The sequence below is a fragment of the Pelophylax lessonae genome, assembly GCF_965119305.1.
Source record: "Pelophylax lessonae genome assembly, chromosome: 1".
Lineage (NCBI taxonomy): Eukaryota > Metazoa > Chordata > Amphibia > Anura > Ranidae > Pelophylax > Pelophylax lessonae.
This window is the reverse complement of record NC_138768.1, coordinates 568178217-568201085: the sequence shown is the minus strand read 5'-3', so window position 1 is coordinate 568201085 and position 22869 is coordinate 568178217. Positions and strand designations below refer to the sequence as shown.

At 45.7% G+C, this 22869-nt stretch overlaps 1 protein-coding gene across 1 annotated transcript in view; it reads left to right on the top strand.

The window, feature by feature from the left end:
* Positions 1–22869, top strand: part of GPAT3 (glycerol-3-phosphate acyltransferase 3) — a 111027-nt gene that overhangs the window by 68251 nt on the left and 19907 nt on the right. Inside the window, exons 5-6 of the mRNA XM_082244193.1 lie at positions 18211–18300; positions 21021–21114. Of these exons, the coding sequence (XP_082100319.1) occupies positions 18211–18300; positions 21021–21114 (184 nt within the window). The remainder of the gene's footprint in view (positions 1–18210; positions 18301–21020; positions 21115–22869) is intronic.

Below are 22869 nucleotides of genomic sequence, written 5' to 3'. Positions count from 1 at the left end.
TTTTGGATTTATATATATATATATACCTGTATTTTCCAGGAATTCCTCTTATGTACTTTACCTTATTTGAAGAGAGATAACAATTTTTGACTGTTTAGAACTCACAATACGATTGTTAAAGATTAAGCTCACCTTTTTCTGTTACTCGTGACACTTCGATAAAGGTCTGTGAAAAAAGAAGTAAGGCCTCATGCATGCTGGACGCTATCAAAACGTCAGTAGAAAGCTGTAGCTGTAGATGGCGTTTTTTCAGCATTTTTGCCGAAGTTTTTTTTTAGCTGTAGCATTTTTTTTAGATTTTTTTTTTTTTTTTTAGCAAAATTATAATCCCACAAAAGCTTATGGCTCAAAAAGGTTGATAACGGCTGAATAGCCAAGTTTTTTTTTTTTTTTTTGGCGTGTCTCAGCGTTTTTTAGCTTTTATTAGAGAGCGTTTTTACAGCTGAAAAATGCCTCCGAAAACCCACTAGTTCTGGGGGAGGGGGGGGAGTTTAACAGCCTATGTGTGCATGGACACATAGGATAACATGCTGGAAAGTTTACTGGCTGCAGAAAAAAACGTCTGACACCAAAAACAGCAGCTGTAAAAGCATCCAGTGTGCATGAGGCCTAAATGCATACTTGCCAACTGTCCCGTTTTTGCTGGGACAGTCCCGGCAAATAGGAGCCTGTCCCGGGTAATTTACATTGTCCCTGGAAGCGCCCGTTAATCAGGCTGCCCGTAAATGTTAGGCAGAAGTAGTGCAGCTGAATGGTAGACTTATTCCAACTCTGCTACTTAGGCCTTAAGTTTGAAATTCCCTTTTTTAATTTCCTGTAATTCTCTCTCTATATTGAGTAGACCCCTATATATAATCTGATAAGTAGGTGGAGATTAATTATGCGGAGTGGGCAGAGCTTTAGGGAACTGGGTGTGGTAAGTAATTGATAACTGTGCTGCAAAGTGTCCCTGGAAATTTTTTTCAAATGTTGGCAACTATGTAAATGTGATGCACCCATCCTGGCAACAGTTCTTTAGAAAACAAGTAAAGCCAAAAACCTATCTGCTTTTAAGGTGCTAAAGAAAAAGACCCTTGCTAGGTGTGGAGCAGTGGTCTCTCTGCAAAGGTCTGACCCTCTGCTGAGTCAAAACTACAGCTCTCCAATTACCAGCCAGCATGTGCTTTGCTGATTGCACAGCTATAGGTCTTATTCAGCAGGAGGTATGTTAGGCCCCTGTCAGTTTTTCAGGCAGACCTGATCCGATGCTCCATGTACCTCTATTGAGCAGCGGGTGTCAGCGGAGACATCTCTGCTGACACCCGCTGCTATCCTTTCTGTCGGACCTCAAAGCTTAGGAGGTAAAAAAAAAAAAAAAGCATTCTCCCAACAAAGGGTTTACCCTGATGGCTTGCTCTCCACTTACTTCTCCACCACTCCTCCTCCATACATCATCAAGTCAAACAGATGGCCATAAAACAGAAGGGGAAACTAGTAGTGCCCACTGATTTACTTTATTAAATAGCGAAGGTAAATACTCACACAATAAAAATGAGCTTAAAATCACATGTTATACAGCACAATCCTGTGTAGTCCAGCTCACCACAGACCCCGGCATGACAAGCGTGATGACGTCATCGGAACTAGGTTCTGTTCCTTTACATATTCCGTCCACACCAGAATTTCCTCAGTCCTGTAGGGTATTATACGGTATTGGAATAGTAATGCAAACAATTGTTATATTGTATAATCCCATACCCTCGAAAAAATATCTGCTTTCATGCTTGGTTGCTGCCTTCCTGCTGACTATCTCTTCCCACAACTGGATTCCCTGCATGCTTTGCAGCTTCTCCTCTGGTGTTTACTTTATATTTCTAAGGACTCCATTTCCCATGTTACCTTGCTGCCTGCAAGCAGTGATTCCTGTACTGACCCCACCTCCTGAAACTCCTCCCCTCAGCATCTCTGTAGTTCAGAAGGCAGGCTCTGTGAAATGTGTGACACAGCAGTGCCTCCCTACAGGGTATAGTGAATGTGTCACAAAAAAAAGGAAATGTGTGGGAATATTCACAAAGTAAGTTTACAAACTTCAAGATTGTTCAGATTAAAAGGAGTAGGCTAGAAAACTGAATTACAATGTGAAAGTGAGAAATAATGATTTTCAATTTTGACCACAGCACACATATGCTTTCAAGAGCATTTGTAAAACCTAGCTTATTTCCCAGTATGTGCTTTTAATTACATGAATACATATTCATGCTTTGATTTAGCAAGTTTCTTTTTCGTTCTTGAAGGACACAGCTCCTGGTATTCATAACAGTTGGGTTATGCCCCGGTTCACACTAGGGCGACCTGTGAGGCGACCTGGTCGCCTCACAGGTCGCCGCAGGTCGCCTCCCATAGGGAAGCTGCGGACCCGTTCTAATAGGAGCGACACAAGTCGCTCCGACCTAGAAAAAGGGTCCGGAGCTTCTTTGGGGCGACCAGGAGGCGACCGCCATAGACTTCAATGTTATGAAGTCCGTGGCGGCCGCTCCGAGGTCGCGGCGCGCTGCTCGCACCACGATCTCGGAGGTCGCCCCTGGAAGTAGCATCGCGGTAGTGTGAACCGGCGCTGAACTGCCGCTTACAGGATTAGGACACTAGGAAGAAAATAATTCTGGGTACACCCATGGGCAGTCCCAGGGGGTATACTCCCTCTCCCTGCTATAGCCATTCAGTTTTTTTCTGCCTAGTCAGGAGTAAAGACCTGGTTCCTTGCTGGGATCTTTGGTCCTGGTAAATTTTCTTTTTAGATAGAAAAAAAATATTCTATGAGATCTACAATCAACTGCCGGATTGGGCAAAGGGCTGGATAATCTAGATCCAGTGGTCACCCTAGTAACCCAGCAGCCATTTTACTGTGGTTTGCCATTGAATATAGCGGCGGCCAGGACCATAGAGCCCTTTTGGTGGCAATTTCGGCAGTTGAAGCCCCTCCTTATCCCCTGGTGCTGACTCCTGGATGATTTTAATTCCTGATCACCACACATGTGTAGTGCATTATCCTGGTGGCTGCAGGCGCTTGTTTCTGCGGGTGGGGAGTCTAGTGAGGTCCTCTCCCTCTCTTCTGAGCATCGCTTGGTGCTTTGTGTCTGGCAACCAGGTGGTGCTGCCAGCGTGGTGGGGGTTGTCCCTTAGCAGTGTTTTACAACTTTTGTGGGGTCTGCCTGGTGACTCACGGAGTCTTTGGAGCACATTTCCCCACCTGATCCCCTCTCTGAGGCTGCGGGTCTCTCAGGGTCCCAACCATCCATCCATGCACTGACGGGTGTCCTGGAGTCCCTTGTATCTTGGGTGGAGGTGGCTTGCGGGCGACAGGCTAGCAAAAAGTGAGGATTATTCCTCCACGTCTGTGACCACGAACGAAAAGGCGCTGATGGATGCACTGATTGTATCTGTGCGTGAGACCCTAAAGAGGGAGGACGCAGCTGAAGCTGCGACGGAGGCGCAGGTACCCTTTGGCACTCACAAGCCATCCAGAGCATCAAAGGGGTTTCCTTTCCCTGCCTTTTTTGACAGTATTGCCGCTAAAGAGTGGGGATGACCAAAGCATTCCCCTGGGGTTCTTAAGCACTTTACTAGGCATTACCCCCATGAGGTATACCTTCTTAAGAAGTGGACTGTGCCAATGGTGGCGGACCCTCCGGTTTTCAGATTAAACAAGGCAACCATGATTCCGGTTGAAGGGTCCCCAGCCTTTAAGGATCTGGCTGACTGGAAGGCGGAAGCTGTGGCCTCTGTATGTGGCATTTCCCTTTGGTCTCCCCTCTGTTCCTCGGGTCTTCACAAAAGTGTTAGCCCCGGTGATAGCTTTATTACGCCAACGGGAATGCGGTACTGGGCTGCTTGGATGATCTCCTTCTGCGAGCGGAGTCTCCCTCTACTCTGGTGGAAAAGCTGGAGATCACAATATGAATTCTGTGGGAGTTTAGCTGGATTCTGTATTTTCAGAAGTCTGCTCTAACTCCGTCCACGAAGCTGGACTATCTGGGCCTGACTCTGGACTTTGTCTTACCCAGAGTGGACAAACTCCAGAAATTGCAGGCTGCAATTCGACTCCTGCTGTCTAACAGATGGTCGTCCCTCCGGACTTGAATGCGGGTGGTTGGCCCGATGGTGACTACCTTCGAGGCGGTTCTGTTTGCACAGTTCCATACAAGATCCCTGCAAAGGGAGATTCTGACCAAATGGGACAAGGCTCCCCAGTTTTTTGGACAATCTGAGTCGGGGAACGAGGGAGTCTCTGATATGGTGGCTTAGTTCTCTGGCGCTTCGGCTGGGAAAATCCTTTCTTCGCATTATATTGGACAGTGGTCACCATTGATGCCAGCCTGTCCAGCTGGGGAGGCATCCTCAGCAAGCATTCTGCTCAGGAGTTCTGGACGCTGGAAGAGACTATCAATGTCTTGGAACTCCGAGCGATTAGACTGTGTCTGGATTATTGGACAGATCATCTTTAGGGTTGTCAAGTGCGCATATGGTCGGACAATGCCAGGGCTGGGGCTTATGTCAATCGCCAAGGGGGCACAAGAAGTGTCCTGGCAGCTCTGGAGGTAGCTGGCATTCTAAGGTGGGCAGAACGGTTCGTTCCAGCCCTCTCTGCCGTACACATTCCTGGGGCTCTAGGCTGACCTCCTTGGACTTGGTATGCCAATCTTTTTCGGGTGGGCGCCAATGTTCTTTGGAAGCTTCCTCTTGGAGGATCTGCTGTCCCAAGGACCCATCTTGCATCCTACTTTACAGTCGCTGGCTTTGCCTGCTTGGCTGTTGAACGCCAGGTGCAGAAGGATAGGGGTTTATCTGAATCGGTGATTCCTACACCATTGAAAATTAGGAAATCTACTTCTAGGGAGATCTACCATCGTATGTAGAAGACATACATTGCGTGGTGTGAGTCGCTTGGGGTTCATCCTCGCTCCTTCTCGGTGGTTCGGATCTTAACCTTCCTTCAACGGGGGGCTGAACAGAAGTTGGCCTAGAGTACCATAAAGGGCCAGGTGTTGGCTTTAGTGGTCTTCTTCCAATGACCTTTGGCCACACACTCCCTGGTGCGTACCTTTCTTCAGGGTATCTGACATTTGGCGCCTCCAATGCGGGCTCTGTTGCCGCCTTGGGATCTCAATGGTGCTTTCAGCTCTACAGAAGCCTCCCTTTGAAAATATTTGGGATATTTCCCTGCTTACGCCTTCCCAGAAGGTGGCCTTTTCAGTGGCTATCACCTCTGCATGCAGGGTGTCGGATCTGGCAGCGTTATCCTGTCATTCACCCTATCTGGTGATTAACAGGGATAAGGTGGTTCTTTGCCCCTGTTCATCTTTCTTTCCAAAGGTTGTCTCTGATTTTCATTTGAATGAAGACATTGTGTTGCATTCCCTGTGTCCCAGGCCTAAACATTCAAAGGAAATTGCCTTGCATACCTTGGATGTGGTCCAGGCAATTAAGGTGTACCTCGCAGCTACGGAGTCTTTTAGGAAGTCAGACTTTGTGCTCATGGACAGACCTCAAAGTGTTGTCTGATTCTACGTCCATTTGCAGGTGGATCAGACAAGGCAGTGGTTCAGGCCTATTCCATCAGGGGACAGGTTCCTCCTTTCCCTGTCAAGGCGCACTCTACTAGGGCGCTTAGTGCCTCTTGGGCCTTCCGTCATCCGGCGTCAGTGAAGCAGCCACCTGGTAGTCTGCACACTTTTAAAAGTTTAATAAAGTGGATGTGTTTCCATCTGCGGATGCTTCCTTTGGCCGCAATGTTTTGCAGGCTGCTGTTTTAAGAGGATCTGTTCCTCTTTGAGGGTGTATGCTTGCTTTTTTTTTTTTTTTTTTTTTCAGGTGGGCTCTAGTTGTTTGTTTGAGGTCCTGTTGCCTGGTTGGCTAATTTTTAGCCTTGGGAATTTTTTTGGTGGTTTCCACCCCTCGTGTTTAACACTGCTTTGGGGTGTCCCAGTGGTTATGAATACCAGGAGCTGTGTCCGTCAATGAACGAAAGAGAAAATGGGATTTTTGACTTCCTGTAAAATCAATTTCTTTAATGTTTATTGACTGACACCGCACCCACCCCTATGTGGAGGTATTATTCTCCTGACACTGCTTGTAACAAAACTGAGTGTCTATAGCAGAGAGCGTATACCCCCTAGGACTGCCCATGGGTGTAGCCAGAATTATTTTCTACCTAGTGTTTTTCTCCTGTAGGGGGTGAGATTATCCAATGGTTATGAATAGCAGGAGCTGTGTCAGTCAATGAACAAAAGAGAAATGGATTTTACGGTAAGTCAAAAATCCTGTTTTCATCTTTTGCAAAAATGTCAAACTTCCAACCGTACTAAAGTTGCATAATCAAGAGTTTGCTTATGTTCTAAAGATGTGTTAAAAGGCAAACCTGATGAAATATGTAATTTTTTACAATGTGCTGTACTTTGCTAGTGCAAGTTGAAGCAACTGTCAAACATTCTATACATTTGTCTTTCAAGGACTGAGGGCTTATAGGCTAACCCCCAACTTTTGCACCATGTTACTCCTATATTTAGGAGCAAATGTGATTTTCCCCCCAACCCATACAATGACGGTATGCAGAGGTTCTTCTTCCCCACAGCAGCCATCCTATTCCATCATTCTATTCTGTCATTCTATTTTTAAATTTGCACTGCTGTACAGGGCTCAGACCGCACAACTGTCATTTATTCACACGGATTTGTGAATGCATGAACTACAAGCCCCGTCTGCCACTGCAGCAGAGAGACTTGTAGTTCTCCATGGAACATGAGTGATCACTGCACTTGTAGTCCATTGACACTTCCTCCAGGGAGCTGGAGGAGGATTCTGCAGGAGCCTGGGTATTGCACCCACAATCCAGTGATCAGTTGCTTTGCAGATTCAATTGCAAAAAAAAATAAAAAATGAATTGACATTTTTTCCTGTAATTATATGTGCATTTATTTTTATTTTTTTTTTGTAAAAGGTGGAGTTGGCCTTTACGCAGGACCTAAACCTTGGCAACTGGGTCCAAAAAAAAAGCAGTCATAGGACAAGGGACCAGTATTTCCGTGTTGTCCATGGTCCCTGCAGCTGATATTTTTTCCTGTTACTGACTTACTATGTCTTGTTCAGTCCTAAATCTGTGTGGAGGCAACAATTTTGATTGAGGCAGGGCTTTACGTTCTCATATTGAAGCCTCCAACAAGAACAGCGACTACCACAGTAGTGACATTGTCAGATTTCGCTACCAATCTCAGACTGGCAGTGTCTTAGATCTGACACTGAAGATATACAGCTAGGAGGCTTTAGGCACAGGAGAGACATACAGTGCCTTGCGAAAGTATTCGGCCCCCTTGAACTTTGTGACCTTTTGCCACATTTCAGGCTTCAAACATAAAGATATAAAACTGTAATTTTTTGTGAAGAATCAACAACAAGTGGGACACAATCATGAAGTGGAACACAATTTATTGGATATTTCAAACTTTGTTAACAAATAAACTAAAAAAAATTGGGGCGTGCAAAATTATTCAGCCCCTTTTACTTTTAGTGCAGCAAACTCTCTCCAGAAGTTCAGTGAGGATCTCTGAATGATCCCATGTTGACCTAAATGACTAATGATAAATAGAATCCACCTGTGTGTAATCAAGTCTCCGTATAAATGCACCTGCACTGTGATAGTCTCAGAGGTCCGTTTAAAGTGCAGAGAGCATCATGAAGAACAAGGAACACACCAGGCAGGTCCGAGATACTGTTGTGGAGAAGTTTAAAGCTGGATTTGGATACAAAAGGATTTCCCAAGCTTTAAACATCCCAAGAAGCACTGTGCTAGTGATAATATTGAAATGGAAGGAGTATCAGACCACTGAAAATCTACGAAGACCTGGCCATCCCTCTAAACTTTCAGCTCCTACAAGGAGAAGACTGATCAGAGGTGCAGCCAAGAGGCCCATGTCTAAACACAGCGGGAGTGCGGCTCCAGCGGAACGCGTTCACAAAATCACGTTGATCAACGGGATTTTGCGCAGCCGATACACCCGGCCACAGTATATTTGCATGGGGCGGTCGGCAAGCGGGTTAAGAAAAAAAGCATTCCTCTCTGGGTGATCTAGGTACATTGCAAGGATTTAAAACAAAAAAAAAAACTGTTGCAGATTCCTACCATTTGTTATTCTGAAGAAACTCCTGTGTGTATCCATGTGGGAAAGGGAATCTAATGGGAGTGGTTTCATAATCGTCAATCAGCGGTGCACCAGCAGATCTCTAATGAGGAAATCTGTTGGGCCTGCATCAGTTTAGACATTATTTTCTATTGGAAGTATCTGACCAAAAATGACATTTTTGTTGCAGTGGATGCCTGAAATCTGACTTGTATCTTAGGTAGACTAATGAGGAAAATTGGTGAGCCAATCACACAAGCAGGAAATTGTTTCTTGGGGGGCGTTCTGGACACATTCTGTGTACAGAACACCTCCAGGTAGCCATATTGCATTTAATTTTCAATAAATTAGGGAGCTGCTGATTGAACAGAAAAGGTAATTTTTAATAACATTCATTTAGAAAATGACTTGTGTCGCAATTGTCTAGACTATATATTTTTTTTCGTTGTTTGCTATTTTTTTTCCCCACGAAAGTGGAGTTATCCTTTAAAATACAAGGTGACTATATAGCTTGTGCCAATTCAATCATGGAGTGATTTATACGCCGTATGAACCTCCTTGTATCATCATATTGTGTGTAACTTTCAGATTACTACCCTATACACTGATTTAGCTGAGACTCTTGAGTTTATGTTGAGTTTTTTTATGACTATGCAGTAACTCTATGGAAGCCTTGTGCTCCTGTACGTTCTATGTGATTTATTTAGATTTCCTGTTTTTGGTGCTGGGTCAACAATTTCTCTATGCAAACATCTGGTTTTCCAAAAGATTGAGATGACTTTGTTAGCTCCAGCATATTTTGTAAGAGTATGTGTCAGATTTAAATTGGGGTCTGTGATCCATCTGGTGACATTGGTCCTGTGACAAGAAGGTAAGGGATATCTTTGAAACCAGAAGACACGCAGCTATAAAAAACACAGCGGCTAAGTGGTTAGCACTAGGGTCGTCAGTTTGCTTACCAACCATGGCACTACCTGCCTGGAGTTTGCATGCTCTCACTGTGCCTGTGTGGGTTTCCTCTGGGAACTCTGATTTCCTCCCACAAATTGACCCTAGTATGTCTATGTATGAGTGTGAGTTAGGGATCTCAGATCGTAAGCTCCTTGAGAGCAAGGGCTGATGTGAATGTACAATATGTGTGTAAAGTGCTGCGAAAAATTGACAGTGCTATAGTAGTACCTGTAATAAACACTTGACAGACTTTTGCTTTTCCCCCATACTACATATGCAGTTTCGGGGGGGGGGCCCTTGTGCACTTATTTCTCTGTCTGGTGGCGCCAGCCCGACATTTGTGTGTAGCTCACGAATCAGCCATTTTCATGGGGCCATGTTTGAAGGTGGCCATTTTGTCGGGGACCGACTGATTACCATCTTAGTGGAGCCTGCACTAGAGTGGCCATTTTGATGAGGACTTTTTGCCAGTAGCTATTTTGTAAAGGTCACGCCAGTGACCATTTTGGTGTAGCCATATTGTGGTGGCTGTGTTGCAGCCCCCTAGCTGCAGGCCCTGATTTGGGGTGCTATGTCCTTTGAGCCTTGGGTCACCTTGGAGTTCGCTCTGAAAAACCCACGTGCCCTGTCCATCTCTCACTCAGTGGTTACACCTGGTGAGTCCTGCCTGGGTCCCTCTCCCTCTGTGGTAGCCATTTAAGGGGGTGGTTCTCATCGTCCACTCCATGGACATGTGGGTGCTTGGTCCCTGGCAGCATCTTGGTTGGGGGGCCAACCTATGAACTCAGTGGCACCTTTGCGGCCCCCCCCCCCCCCCACCCCAATGGAGGTAGTTGGAACCTCTGGTCCTTTTATACCATTAAATGCACTATCCGCAGTGCATGTGTAGGTTTTGTACTCAACGTGAGTAGAAAATGTCTCCTGCCCAGTACTTCCTTCACAGAAGCTTTTGAGACAAAGACCATTGCTGTCACAGATCCAGCTTTTCTTGTGTACCAGGAGAATGCAGAACCAGAGCCATTAGATAGTGAGGGTGACTTCTCTGCCACTACTATTGTGCAGCAAGGTGCTGGTGTCAACACTTATTACCCCAGTGCGAGAAACCCTCAACACTAAGGTTACTGCTGGGGCTCCCAAGGAGGTGGCGATCCCTTCTGGTACTTGCATGCCTCCACATTTGCTTAAGGTTTTTCCTTACCCTACCTACTTTGATAATTTTCTTTATAAGGAGGGACTGGGAATGTCCAAAGCGGCTTTATGTGGTCCTAAAACCCTTTCGGTGTGTTACCCCTTGAAGAGGCACCACTGATAAAGTGAACCTCCCTGCCCTCATCCCTCCTTCCTTTCTGGATTCTGCAGACAGGAAGGCGGAATCAGTCACTGGCTCCATGTTTATAGTGGCTGGCTCGACCCTTTGCCTGGTTCTGGCTACAGGCCTCCTAAACTCTCACTCTCTCTCTCAACTCTCTCTGGGGTCTGGCTAATATGGAGGTTTCCTTCGTATACATGGAGCTGGCAGGCCAACTCGTACAGGGCCTCCAGTATGTGTGTGTTGCATCCTTGGATGTGGCAACATTGTTTTTCCAGCTCTCTGTCTCAGCCGTAGTCCTGCATAGAGTTCCCTGACTTAAGGGTCGGTCACTGAACTGCAGTTTAAGCAGTGCCCCTCTTGCTCTGTGCATTAGCTTTTTATTTTTATTTTTTTCTCTCTAGGCTCTTCAGACAGGAGCTCCTGGTCCTTCAGGGCACTCTTGGAAGGCCAAAAATGCTCCTGGCCTCGCAAGTCAAATCAGCCCTCGAACAGGCCCAACAACTGGGTTAATTGCAACTGATATTATTGGGCTATAAAATTGAGTTCTTTCCTGTTCACTGGATGCGCTCTTTCCTTCCATTCTCCATCTGTCCCCTTCTCTTATATGCGATCTTTACTTTGCTGGGCGTGATAGCCCCAGTTCTGGCCCCAAGAGGTTGTGGTGATTTTATTACAGCCTCTTAATAGTTTCAAAGAGGTGGTCCAGCCAATCCTGGACTTTAGGCCCTAAATTATATTGTGAAAAGATGGAATCCATCTGTTCAACTGTGACATTTCTTCAGGGGAATCTTCTAGGCCTTCACTGATGACAGGGACATGTATTTACATGTTATCTGTGTTGGGCACCAGCACTTCTGCCCTGTGATGCTCCTTACCAATTTATTGCTGTCCCCTTTATCTAGCTTTCTCCCACCAGGTGTTCACCAAAGGGCTGGCTCTGGTCCTAGAATTAGTGAGACAAGTGAGGACTGCCATGGTAGGCTGTCTGGATGTTCACCTCCTACTAGTGGAGTCTCCCTTTTCTCTGATGGACAGCATAGTGATCACCATTTGCACTCTACCAGAGATAGGCTGGATTCTGAACTTTAAGAAGTCTGCTCGAACTCTAACCAGGCAACTGGAGTTCCTGGATCTAATTCTGGATCAGCTTGGGCTAAGCTATTTCTCCAGTCAGACAAGCTTTGTAAACTCTTGCTGTTCGATCGTACTGTCCTGCAGGTTGCCCTCTCTATGGTTCTGCATGCCAGTCCTGAGTTTTATGGTGTCCACCTTCATGGCGATCCCTTATGTGTAGTTCCACATGGGGATTCTGCAATAGGTAATCCTATCCAGATTGGAAAAATCCCCTGCTTTCCTGGACAGACAGATCTATGTGGGAAGATCAGTCAAGCCCTTCCTCCTCGGGCTGGGAACTCCCTATCCATTGGATGGTGGTCATGACAGATGCCAGCCTATTAGGATGAGAGGAAGAGTACTGGGTCTGAGGCCGATCCAGGGCTTTTAGATGATGCATGGAGGAGGAGGCTTGGCTACTCATTGTCCTGGAGCTTCCTGCAATCAGACTTGCTCCCTGGAAGGAGAGTCTGTAGGGCCGCCCAGTCAAGATCCAGTTGGACAATGCCACAGCAGTGGCCTATGACAATCACCAATGTGAACTGAGGAGCTCTGTGATGGCGCTGGAAGCTTCACACATTCTTCAGTGGGCGGAACTTCCAGCCCTCTACACAATCTACTTTCCAGGCATGGAAAACTGGCAGGTGGATTACCTCAATCATCAAATTCTGGCCCAAGGTGAGTAATCCCTGGCTCTGGATGTTTTTTCCACCAGATATGCATAAGGTGGGCACACATAATGTGCATCATCAGGCATCCCATCTCCACAGGAAGGTGCTGAGATTGGTTATAAGATCAAGTGATCCCATGGAGGATGTAACGGATGCTCTGGTGGTGCCGTGAAGCCATTACTTTCTCAGTGATGCCTTTTCCACTTTTGTGCTTCTCTTCCTCCTCTGTTGTGCAGGATAGAGGCCAAAGGGTCACTCTAGTGGCTCTATAGTGGCTGCGTCGACCCTGGTACACTGATATGGTGCATCTGGTCGTGGACACTCCCTGGCGGCTTTCTCTACAAGAGGATCATCTGTCCCAAGGACCAATCTTCCACCCTGCTTTACTGTTGTTGACTTTGATGACCTGGCATTTAAAGGCAAGGTTTCTGAGAGACCGAGGGTTGTTGGCCTCTGTTACCACCATGTTGAAGGCACGTAAATCCTATACTATTTACCATAGTACTTGGAAGATTTTACATTTCGAGGTGCAAGGTTTTCACTTTTATACTTTCTAGGTGTCTCCGGTTTTGGCCTTTTCTCCAATGTGGTATTGATCAGCAGCTTGCGTTGAGTACTCTTAAGTGCCGGGTTCTGGCCCCTGGGATTGTTTTTGGTTTTTCTTTTTTTTTTTTTTTTCATACACAATTGGACCAAACAACCTTGCCCATACCCTCCTTTGACAAGTTTGGCATATAGCCCCTCCAGTGCGATCTCCATTGCTTCTGTGGGAACTGAACTTAGTTATTTGGTCCTTCAGTAATCTCCCTTTGAGAATATTGGGGATCTTTCTTTGGTAGCTTTCTTGCGGAAGGTTGCATTTTTGATGCCCTACCCTCTGTGTGCTGGGTGTTGGAGCTGGTGGCCTTGTCTTGTAAGTCTCCTTATGTGGTCTTACACATGATTATAGTAGTTCTTCGCCCGTATCCCTCCTTGTCAGAGGTGACGTCCGGTTTTCATCTAAAGGAAAACCTTGTTCTTCTGCCCCTGAAGCATTCTTTAGATGTGGTTTGGATGTGTCTGTCTACTACAGCTTCTGTCTATAGAGGTCAGATTTCCTCTTTTGGCATCTCGGGCGGTCCATGTAAAGGTTGATGCCTTTTCTGCCACTTTTACTTGTTGCTTTGTGCCCCTTGGATTTTTTTCGGCATCGTGTCTGTGTCTCTGGATTGCAGCTTGGTAACTACCTGGTTGTCTGTTCACACTTCATGTTTTTTTTAAGTTGATGTTTGGGCATCCTTGGATGTGTGTTTTGGCCGCATGGTTTTGCAGGCAGCAGTGTCCGGTAGGGCTGCGCATCTTCACTTACCTCACGATTCGATGCGATTACGATTATTAGGGTCGCGATTCGATACGATTCGATTCCGCGATGCATCACAATTACTATGGGGACCCTTTTCTAAAGGCGGATCTATGGTGACCCTGCTCTAAAGGGGGATCTATGGGGACCCTTCTCTAAAGGGGGATCTATGGGGACCCTGCTCTAAAAAAGATCTATGGGGAGCCTGGGCCTGTCCTAAAGGGGATCCAGGGGAACTTAGCTCTAAAGGGGGATCTATGGGGACCCTGCTCTAAAGGGGGATCTATGGAATAGATCCCCTTTAGTGCAGGGTCGCCATAGATCCCCTTTTAGAGCAGGCCAGCATCCCCAGAGATCCCCCTTTAGTAGAGCAGGTCCCCTCATAGATCCCCCTTTAGAGCAGGCCACATCAGGTTAGAAGAGTTACCTGATGCTAGTTGTAGTACCGTAGGCCCTGGTAAGGAGGAATGCTGGGCTCTGTAGTCCCCCTAGTTGTAGTATAGCAGGCTCTGGTAAGGAGGAATGCTGGGCTCTGTAGTCCCCCTAGTTGTAGTATAACAGGCTCTGGTAAGGAGGAATGCTGGGCTCTGTACAGAGCCCAGCATTCCTCCTTACCAGGGCCTGTTATACTACAACTAGGGGGACTACAGAGCCCAACATTCCTCCTTACCAGGGCCTACTGTACTACAACTAGGGGGACTACAGAGCACAGCATTCCTCCTTACCAGGGCCTACTGTACTACAACTAGGGGGACTACAGAGCCCAGCATTCCTCCTTACCAGGGCCTACTGTACTACAACTAGGGGCACTACAGAGCCCAGCATTCCTCCTTACCAGGGCCTGTTATACAACAACTAGGGGGACTACAGAGTCTGTAGTAGTCCCCCTAGTTGTAGTATAACAGGCCCTGGTAAGGAGGAATGCTGGGCTCTGTAGTGCCCCTAGTTGTATTATAGCAGGCCCTGGTAAAGAGGAATGCTGGGCCCTGTAGTGCCCCGACTTACCAGGAAGCAGAACTGCAGCCAGTTGTGGATGAAGTAGCGGTAGGTGTATGGAGTAGGGCTTGGACAGGTCCTGGGTGATCAGCCTCATGTCGGGAATTTGGAGCTCGGACTAGTGCAGTGCACGGTACAGGCGGAAAGCAGGGCCCCCTCGCTCCCCTGCGGTCAACTCAGGCTGTCTGCCGAGAACCGCACCGCTACCAGAAGTGTACCGAGCTGGGAAGGCCGCGACTTCGGGCGGCCGGGCTGTCAGAGCGGGCGGTCGGGCAGCAGCGTGCTAAGTGGGCATGCCGTGTGTATCCCGGGGCCAGAGAGAGCACCGATAGCTTCGCTCTCCTCCTCTCCCGCGCCGTGAGGAGGAGCTCCGTATCCCACAAGCCCGGCCAGCGCCGCCATGTCACTTCTGTCCCCGCCCCCGGAAGTGAGGTCATTAGGTAATCGATTATTCAACCACCCCGAATCGATGCAGAATCGCGAAGGGTCGCATCGCGATGCATCGATTCGGCGATTATATTCAGCAGCCCTAGTGTCCGGTTCCTTATTCTTCAGGGGGGATCTGTTTTTTTTTTTTTTTTCCTTCGATAAAGCACTGCTTTGGGACGTCCCTATGGTAAAGAATATTTCAGAGCTGTGTTCAATGAATGTAAGAGAAAACTGGATTTTTTAATAACTTTAAAATCGCTTTCTCGAAGTACATTGAAGGACATTGCACACACACCTGTCATGTTCCATTGTACTGCTTTCTGACTAACCCAGCTGACTATTGCAGATGGGCAGTTTGATTACCAGTTAGAACTGCCCATAGGTGATGCAATGTTATTTTTTTCTGCTGAGTGTGCTACTCCTGAAGGTGGCACAATAACCCTACATTAAAGAATAATGCTGAGCTGCGTCTTTAAATTAATTCAGAGAAAGGGATTTTACAGTGAGTAACACATTCCCGTTTTTACTTAAACCTCCATTTTAGGAATTCTATAATTATTCTTTTAATTGTTCAGTTCCCAAGGATGCGCAAAAACAGAGCAGGCTTTTGTAAGTAATGGGCAGCACAGGGGCTTAGTGGTTGGAAATTCTAACTGGCAGCACCAGAGTCTTCAGTTCAACTCCCAAGCAGAACACTACCTGCCTGGAGTTTATATGTACTCCTTGTACCTGTGTGGGTTTCCGAAGCATACTCTGGCTTCCTTCTGCACTTGCAGGTAGGTTAATTGGCTTTTGTCTAAATTGGTCTTTGTGTGTATGTGAGGTAAGGACCCTACATTGAGAGCAAGGACTGCGTAAATTGTCAGAACTATAGAAATACATGTAAAAATAAATGTTTAAGAACCTGGTCAATCTCTTCCCAACCTTTGGTTGCTCTTCCCAGTCCAGTGCTTTTTTGTTGCTGATCTAGCGAGATATCCATCTGGTACCCGGAAGCTGAGGAACATGAGTACAGAGCACATATGCAGACCCTGCCGGGAGGATCTTGACAAGTGACTGTGCGATTTAGTTAGCAATTTCTTGCTGTATTAGGAATGGGGGACTAGAAGACTTGGAAAATGGGGGGACCTACAATATAAATGTAACACTTTACCAAAGTGGGGAAGAGCATAGCCAACCTCCAAACCCAATCTGATATGATCTCTAGAGGTCTGTAGACCTACCCCCAAGGAGCCACTGGAAATTGCCCAGGTTCTTTTCCCAGTAAATTTCCCTGCAGCCAGGCACACGATCAGTCACTCTTTGCCTCAAATACCAGTTTAGGGGTGGTGTTTTTATTTTTTGGTGTAACTAGGATGAAGTTTAGGGAATTGAGCAGGATACTACAAATAAGAAAACTATGTACAGATTGAGAACCATGAACTCCATTCTGTAAAGCTGAAGCAGAGATCCTTGCACAAGCAAGCTGTGGACTTGGCTTTCTAGCATAAGTGGGGTGGCAGCAGCCCAACAGTCTCTAAGATCTCTCACAGCAGTCTGTACTCACAACTGACCAGGGAAAGTTGGTTGCCTCCTTCCAACATCCATGCGACACCTTTCTTCTGTTATACCAAACTAGAACTTTGGATGACAGCCCTCAGTCAGCTCTTTGTAGCTTTAGCATCCAGGTCATCATGTCGCCCACCCGAGGTCTCACAAATCGCAAGCACATGGCAGATGCTGGCCTGGAGGGTAGCAGGCCCTACACGCTTAACTTCCCCTCTGCAGGCAAAGGCCCAGCAGCTTTGTGATGCAGAGTAGTTATACAGACTCCCAGAAACCTTCAGGGCCATCCTCCCTGGGATTAGTCAAGACTGTATAAATATTCCTACTGCTATTTGCATTGTTTCACATTTATGTTCCAGAGAATTCTCCAGTTCTCTGGAAAGCAGAGGAAACATTTAAAACTACTATCAGCTGAAGCACTGAGTATACCTAACTAATCATATGTAGCTGCACTGATTACAAATCAAAATTTCCCTAACACAACCATTACATCCACACTGGTTACAGTGAGACGAACTAAGTTTACCTGCAAACACAAATACAGCTCCACTGAACACAGTGATCCAATACTAAATCTAACTTGTTCTAGCACCTATCTAGGAGGGTGCTACAAGTCGTTACTATATGATGCCATCAATATATATCATCTTCCTAGGTAGGTGCTAGAGAATGAGTATAGTTTTTGGCTCTGTCTGCCTATCAGAGGACTAGCAGGTACGTTCTATATTGCACTCTGCTTAACAGGGAGCAGGATCTGTGAGTTAGGTCTGCTCAGTGTGCCCAGTGTGTGATTCATATGGTCTTAGGGCGTTTTCCCACTGTGCCCAATGGGGAGGCACATTGGACAGTGGAGGAAACCTGGCCAATGAGTACACAGGCTTTTGCTACAGCCCCAGGGATTGACAGAGACTGTTGTCTTGGTGCATTGTGGGTTGTGGTATAAAAAGCCAGGGGCACATGTGCACAAGGTCTTTGGCTGGAAGCAGAGTCCCGGAAGGAGGGTGGCGGCTGCCTCCTTTTCTGAAGTAGCTGGTGTGTGGTCACGGGCAGTTGACCTGGTGAGCCAGAAGTGTGGAGCTAAACCCAGAGGTCTAGGAGAAGCTAACTGGAGGAGTTGAGGCATTGCGACAACCTGGAAAGCAGTATCGGGAGTACAGAGGATTCTGCCTAAGGGCCTACCCAGGAAGGGGGCCACTCCGGAGTAGTATAGTCAGTGGATGGGTGGTAGCTGGAGGAAAGGAAAGAGGGTGCTAGATGTGTGCCCTGAATAGAAATACCTAAAGGAACATTTACCTCAGATTCATCTAGTGGCAGGATGAAAAAGCGGCCTTGCCGCATTCTCAATAAGATGTCCTCAGCATTGTGAACAGTTCGACTGTTGGAGTATCCTACTCATCCCTTCTCCCATCCCAATATAAAATAAAACCACAACCTCTAGACTGTTTATTGACTGAGCCAAGAAAGTAAAGTGCTAAGATTTCTGCAAGCAGTTGCTACGGATAACCCAGTGGAATCCAAAAGTGTGTAAAACCAGCAACCCTCAAGGGGGCAGTGCTACAAATATTCTTTCACAGTTTTTAGATTCACTTGAACAGTTACTTACCTAAATGTCTTTGAAAATGTTTCTATGTTGTTCCTATCTTAAGCTATGCTGTCTATTTATTATTTTTATGTGAAATTTTTAGAATTTTATTTTTATTACAGAGTGAAGGACTGGTTCAGTGAGAATGTGCATTTGGTTTGCTGTCGGATTTGTGCAAGAGCTCTTTCCAGTGCAATTCAGTATCATAACAAGTAAGCCAATAACACAGCCTATATAAATCCTTTTTCCCATAGTGTTGTTTTTTAATTTTTATTTTTTTAATAGGAAGACCACCCGGTCTCAGTGCCTCATAGTAAGTTTAAAGTGGATGTAAACCCTCACATATACCCAGTGAAGTGAACAGCCTCAGATTTTACACAGAAGAAACAAATCTCCCTACATAAGTTTTACATGTACAGTATATCTGCTGTCTTTAGCAGCAGATATAATGTTTAGAAAGTGCATGTCCTGTTAGAATTTTCTCTTTCTGATTCACCTGTGGGTGTGGGTTCTTGCCATGCACTGAGAGACAGCTGATTGGAGGAAAAGCACACACCCCCTCTCCACATAGGCAGAAACCTGAAGAGCTGTGCTGTGAATAGACCAGAGGTTTGCAAATCTGTTTCTATGCATCCACTCAACACAAAATTCAGGCTGGTTTTATCTCAGTTGACAGAGAACTTGTCAGAAGTTACCATGCTGATAACAGAAAAACAGAGCAGTAGAAAGCAACTTGGGGCTTTGAAGAGAGATACGTAAACACTACAGATAGATGTGCCCAGGTCAAATTTCCTGAATTGGGTTTAGAGCCATTTTAACCACTTGCCTACACGTGCACTTTCACCCCCTTCCTGCCCAGGCCAATTTTCAGCTTTCAGCGCTGTCAACACTTTGAATGATAATTGCGTGATCATGCTACACTGTACCCATATGACATTTTTATCATTTTTTCACACAAATAGAGCTTTCTTTTGGTTGTATTTAATCACCTCTGGGTTTTTTATTTTTTACAAAAAAAAGACAAAACTTTTAAGGGAAAAAAAAAAAAAGTTTTTCTTATTTTCTGTGAGTAAATGTTGAAAATAAAAATTTTCTCCTTCATTGATGGGTACTGATAGGCTGCACTGATGAGGAGGTGCTAATATGCCGCACTGATGAGCGGCACTGACGGACACTGATGGGCAGCACCATCAGTGCCCATAGTGCTGCCGGTCAGTGCCCATCAGTGCCTAGATGAGCAGGCACTGACTGGCAGTACTGTGGGCACTGATGGTAGGCAGTAATTGGCAGTTTAGTTACATTTTGTGTGATTACTTGTATTTGTCTCCCCTATGAGGAGGAGCCGCTGATCCGGCTCTCCTCTCCTCACACGCTGACAGTGTGAGGCGAGGAGAGCGGAATAACGGCACTTCCTCATTTACATGTGACCGGCTGTGATTGGACACAGCCGATCACATGGGTAAAGAATCATGTCATTGACTCTTTACCGAGATCGGGATCGCGCCGTGTCCTAGCAACGCGGCACGGTCACGATCGCCGATCCGCCTGCCCCCAGGAGCGTGCGAGAGAGATTGTTCTGGTGCGCTGTCCAATGTCCACCCCTGAAACAGTTGCTCTGCGTTGTAAGAGTAAATGCTTATGCATGTAAACAGTTGAATTACTGCCAGATGCACTTGGCACTGGAAATGTCCGGTAGTTGGTAATGCCTACATAGCATGCAGTGTGGCATGCGTGTCAGTACAAGACCTGACAATAGTAAAAGAAAAAGTACACAGCCTCCCTCGCACAACTAGGTAAACTAAATAAAGCAGTTGTACCTCTTTCCTGGAAGTTTGGTCCTTTTTAAAATGGCCTACGCCAAAAAAAAAAAAAGCCCTTCGGTAAGCTTCAGAAGCTTTACTGAAGCATTTAGCAAATTCAGGTAGTTCTTGATAACGCCACTTTTACTGCACCAAAATAAAATATAATTAATATAATGATGGAACACTATTCCTCCCACAGACATCAACAATGGGGCAGCATTTCTCCCACTGAAATCAATGATGTTGCACTATTTCTTCCACGGACACCAACAATGGGGCATAATTACTCCCACTGATATAAACGATGGAATACTATTCCTCCCACTGACCCCAATGATGGGTCTCTATTCCTCTTATTGACACCAATGATGGAGACCTATTCCTCACGCTGACACTAATTATGGGCATTGTTTCTTCCACTGACGCCAACGATGGGGCTCATGATGGTGCAACTGGCTGTACTATCCCTTTTGTGACGCTGCCCACACCCTATATTAGGGAAAGCCTCCGGTAACAACACGTAAGCCAGCCATAGATGGATTAAATCTTTGCCTCTTTAGCAGGGACTAGCTGAGATGTTATCCATCTATGGGCAGGCTGATTGTATCCAAGTCGATCCTTCGATTGACTTGGGTACAAACAGCATGTCAGATTTTTAGCATGCAATTATTGCCAGTGGCTATAGCGGCTAGCAGAAACAATTGTGTTCTCCTGGCAGAGACTGGTGGGGGAATTGACCCCCATGGGCTGTCTTAAAGTCCATCCTTGTGAGAATCCACGATTCGTTCCCATTAAAGGGTAATGCTGCTGTCAAAGTGGATTACATAATGCAACAAGTCCTCACCACAGCATTCCCATGCCCCAAACTGCATCATGATTCTCTCTTGTATAGATCACCTCACAAGGGAGGAGTGATTTACTACATCCCTGCAGCACCAGCCAAGGGTTCACATAAGTTTTAATACCCTTTATGTAAGGAACCTGCCTACACATATAATGGAATATTGGTAGCTGCAACATAAGGTTTGTACCAGTAAATGGTTTAGTCTAGTACTGCTGGTCCTTTGTTGGTTTACTATTATAACACATATATTGTTTAGCCCTTGCCTAAGCTATACATCTTTTTTCAGAGAAAACAGGCCCAAGAAAGGAGGGATTTGTGTTGCCAACCACACATCTCCAATCGATATAATTATCTTGACCAATGATGGTTGCTATGCTATGGTAAGTAGAGCCCTGGGACAGGCAGACCTGTGTGTGTGTGTGTGTGTGTGTGTGTGTGTGTATTGCTAATATTCTATTTGTTTTCAAAGGGACTCTAGCTTATTAGTACCCTCATTCAGCAGATTCCAAGCTTCTTAATGCTCCCGTTCAGCAGATCCTCTGCTCAGTAGAACCTCCAACTCTGCCAATGCTGTCTCAGTAGTACCCCCAGCTTTGCTCAATCCCCCACTTAGTAGTAACCCCCAGCTTTGCTGATCCCCTACTCAGTAGTAACCCCCAGCTCTGCTGATCATCTTGTTTTCTTATCCTCCTCTCTGGTCCCCTCTCACCTCCTGCTGTGGTGCTCCATGCTGCACACCACATGTGACGTATCTCCTGCTCTGGTCACCCATCTCTGCTGATCCTCTGTTGCTCAGTCCTTACTCTCCAGTCCCATTCATCTTATGCAGTAGCGTACTGTTGCACACCATGTGTGCCGTCTGCTAGTTGCTGCACTCCAGTCTGGACACTGCTCACCTTTCTGCTGTTCCACGCTGCACACCAAATGTGACATCTGCCCCAGACATTTCCAGAATATATGCACCTGAACCGGAACTGACTCCTGATGACGTCTTTCCAGTTCGGTTGTTGGTTTCCCAGTGCATTCTGGGATATCTTATACCTGCAATACCTCAAATCAAAGCAAATCTAAAGCCAAATAAAAGCCTCTAAGAAGCTTCAGGTGCTGTAAGTGAACTTTGTCATAGACTTCTTTGGAGGCTTTGAAGACACTTTAAAGCACCAAGAAAGCAATATGTGGTATAATTTCTGAAGCAAAGCAAACGCAACGTGCGAACAGGACTGTAAGCTAACCATTTTATTTAGTGACCGGTGCTTTGATTGAAATTCAGAGCATTTTAAAAAAGCCTGTCCAATGCCACATTTTGAAGCAAGTGTAAATGAGTCCTAACTGTAAGTGATTTCCCTTTTACCAATTTCCTACATTTTTATTATTAGTTTAACTTGAGCTTTAAGCTTTGAATGCTACTCCTTTCTTTATAATATTTTCTCTTTAAAGATCTCTTTCTTGCACATAGTTATGTAGTAAGAATTAAATGGTAGCCAATCGCAGTGATCATATGACACGATCAGCCTACCTAATGGCCTCCGACTTTAAAGGATAAACCAGAACAAAAATATAATATATATTGCAGCTTACAGTCCTTGTGATGGCGGTTTTAGTTTTTTTTTTCTCAGAAAATACTCTTAAATCTTGCCAGAAATGCAGTGTCCTGTGCTGCACTGTAGAATACCGTCCTTCCTCGCTATTTTTTGCACACTACCAATTCTCCCCCATCCCCCAATAGGGATGTAACGATATCAAAATCTCACGGTACGATACAATTTCGATATTGACCTCACGGTACGATATTTATTGCGATATTTCAAAGTGATTTTTTTTATGGGGCTTACTGGCTTTGCTTTCACATATTTGCAAACTTATTTCTTCATTGAAGAAATAAGTTTGCAAATATGTGAAAGTAAAGCCAGTAAGACACATAAAAAATCACTTTGAAATATATACAGTACAGTCACTCCTTCTCTCTAAGATTAGAAGACACCACATTTTGGGCCTCATGCTCTTGTCCACTCCCCCACTAGCACGGCACCTGATACCTCTTCTCTTCTTGGCACTGTTCTGCCTACTCTAAAAACTACTAGTACAATGCATGTCATGAATGATGACTTGAGTGGCGTCAGTGTGCACTGTTTTTT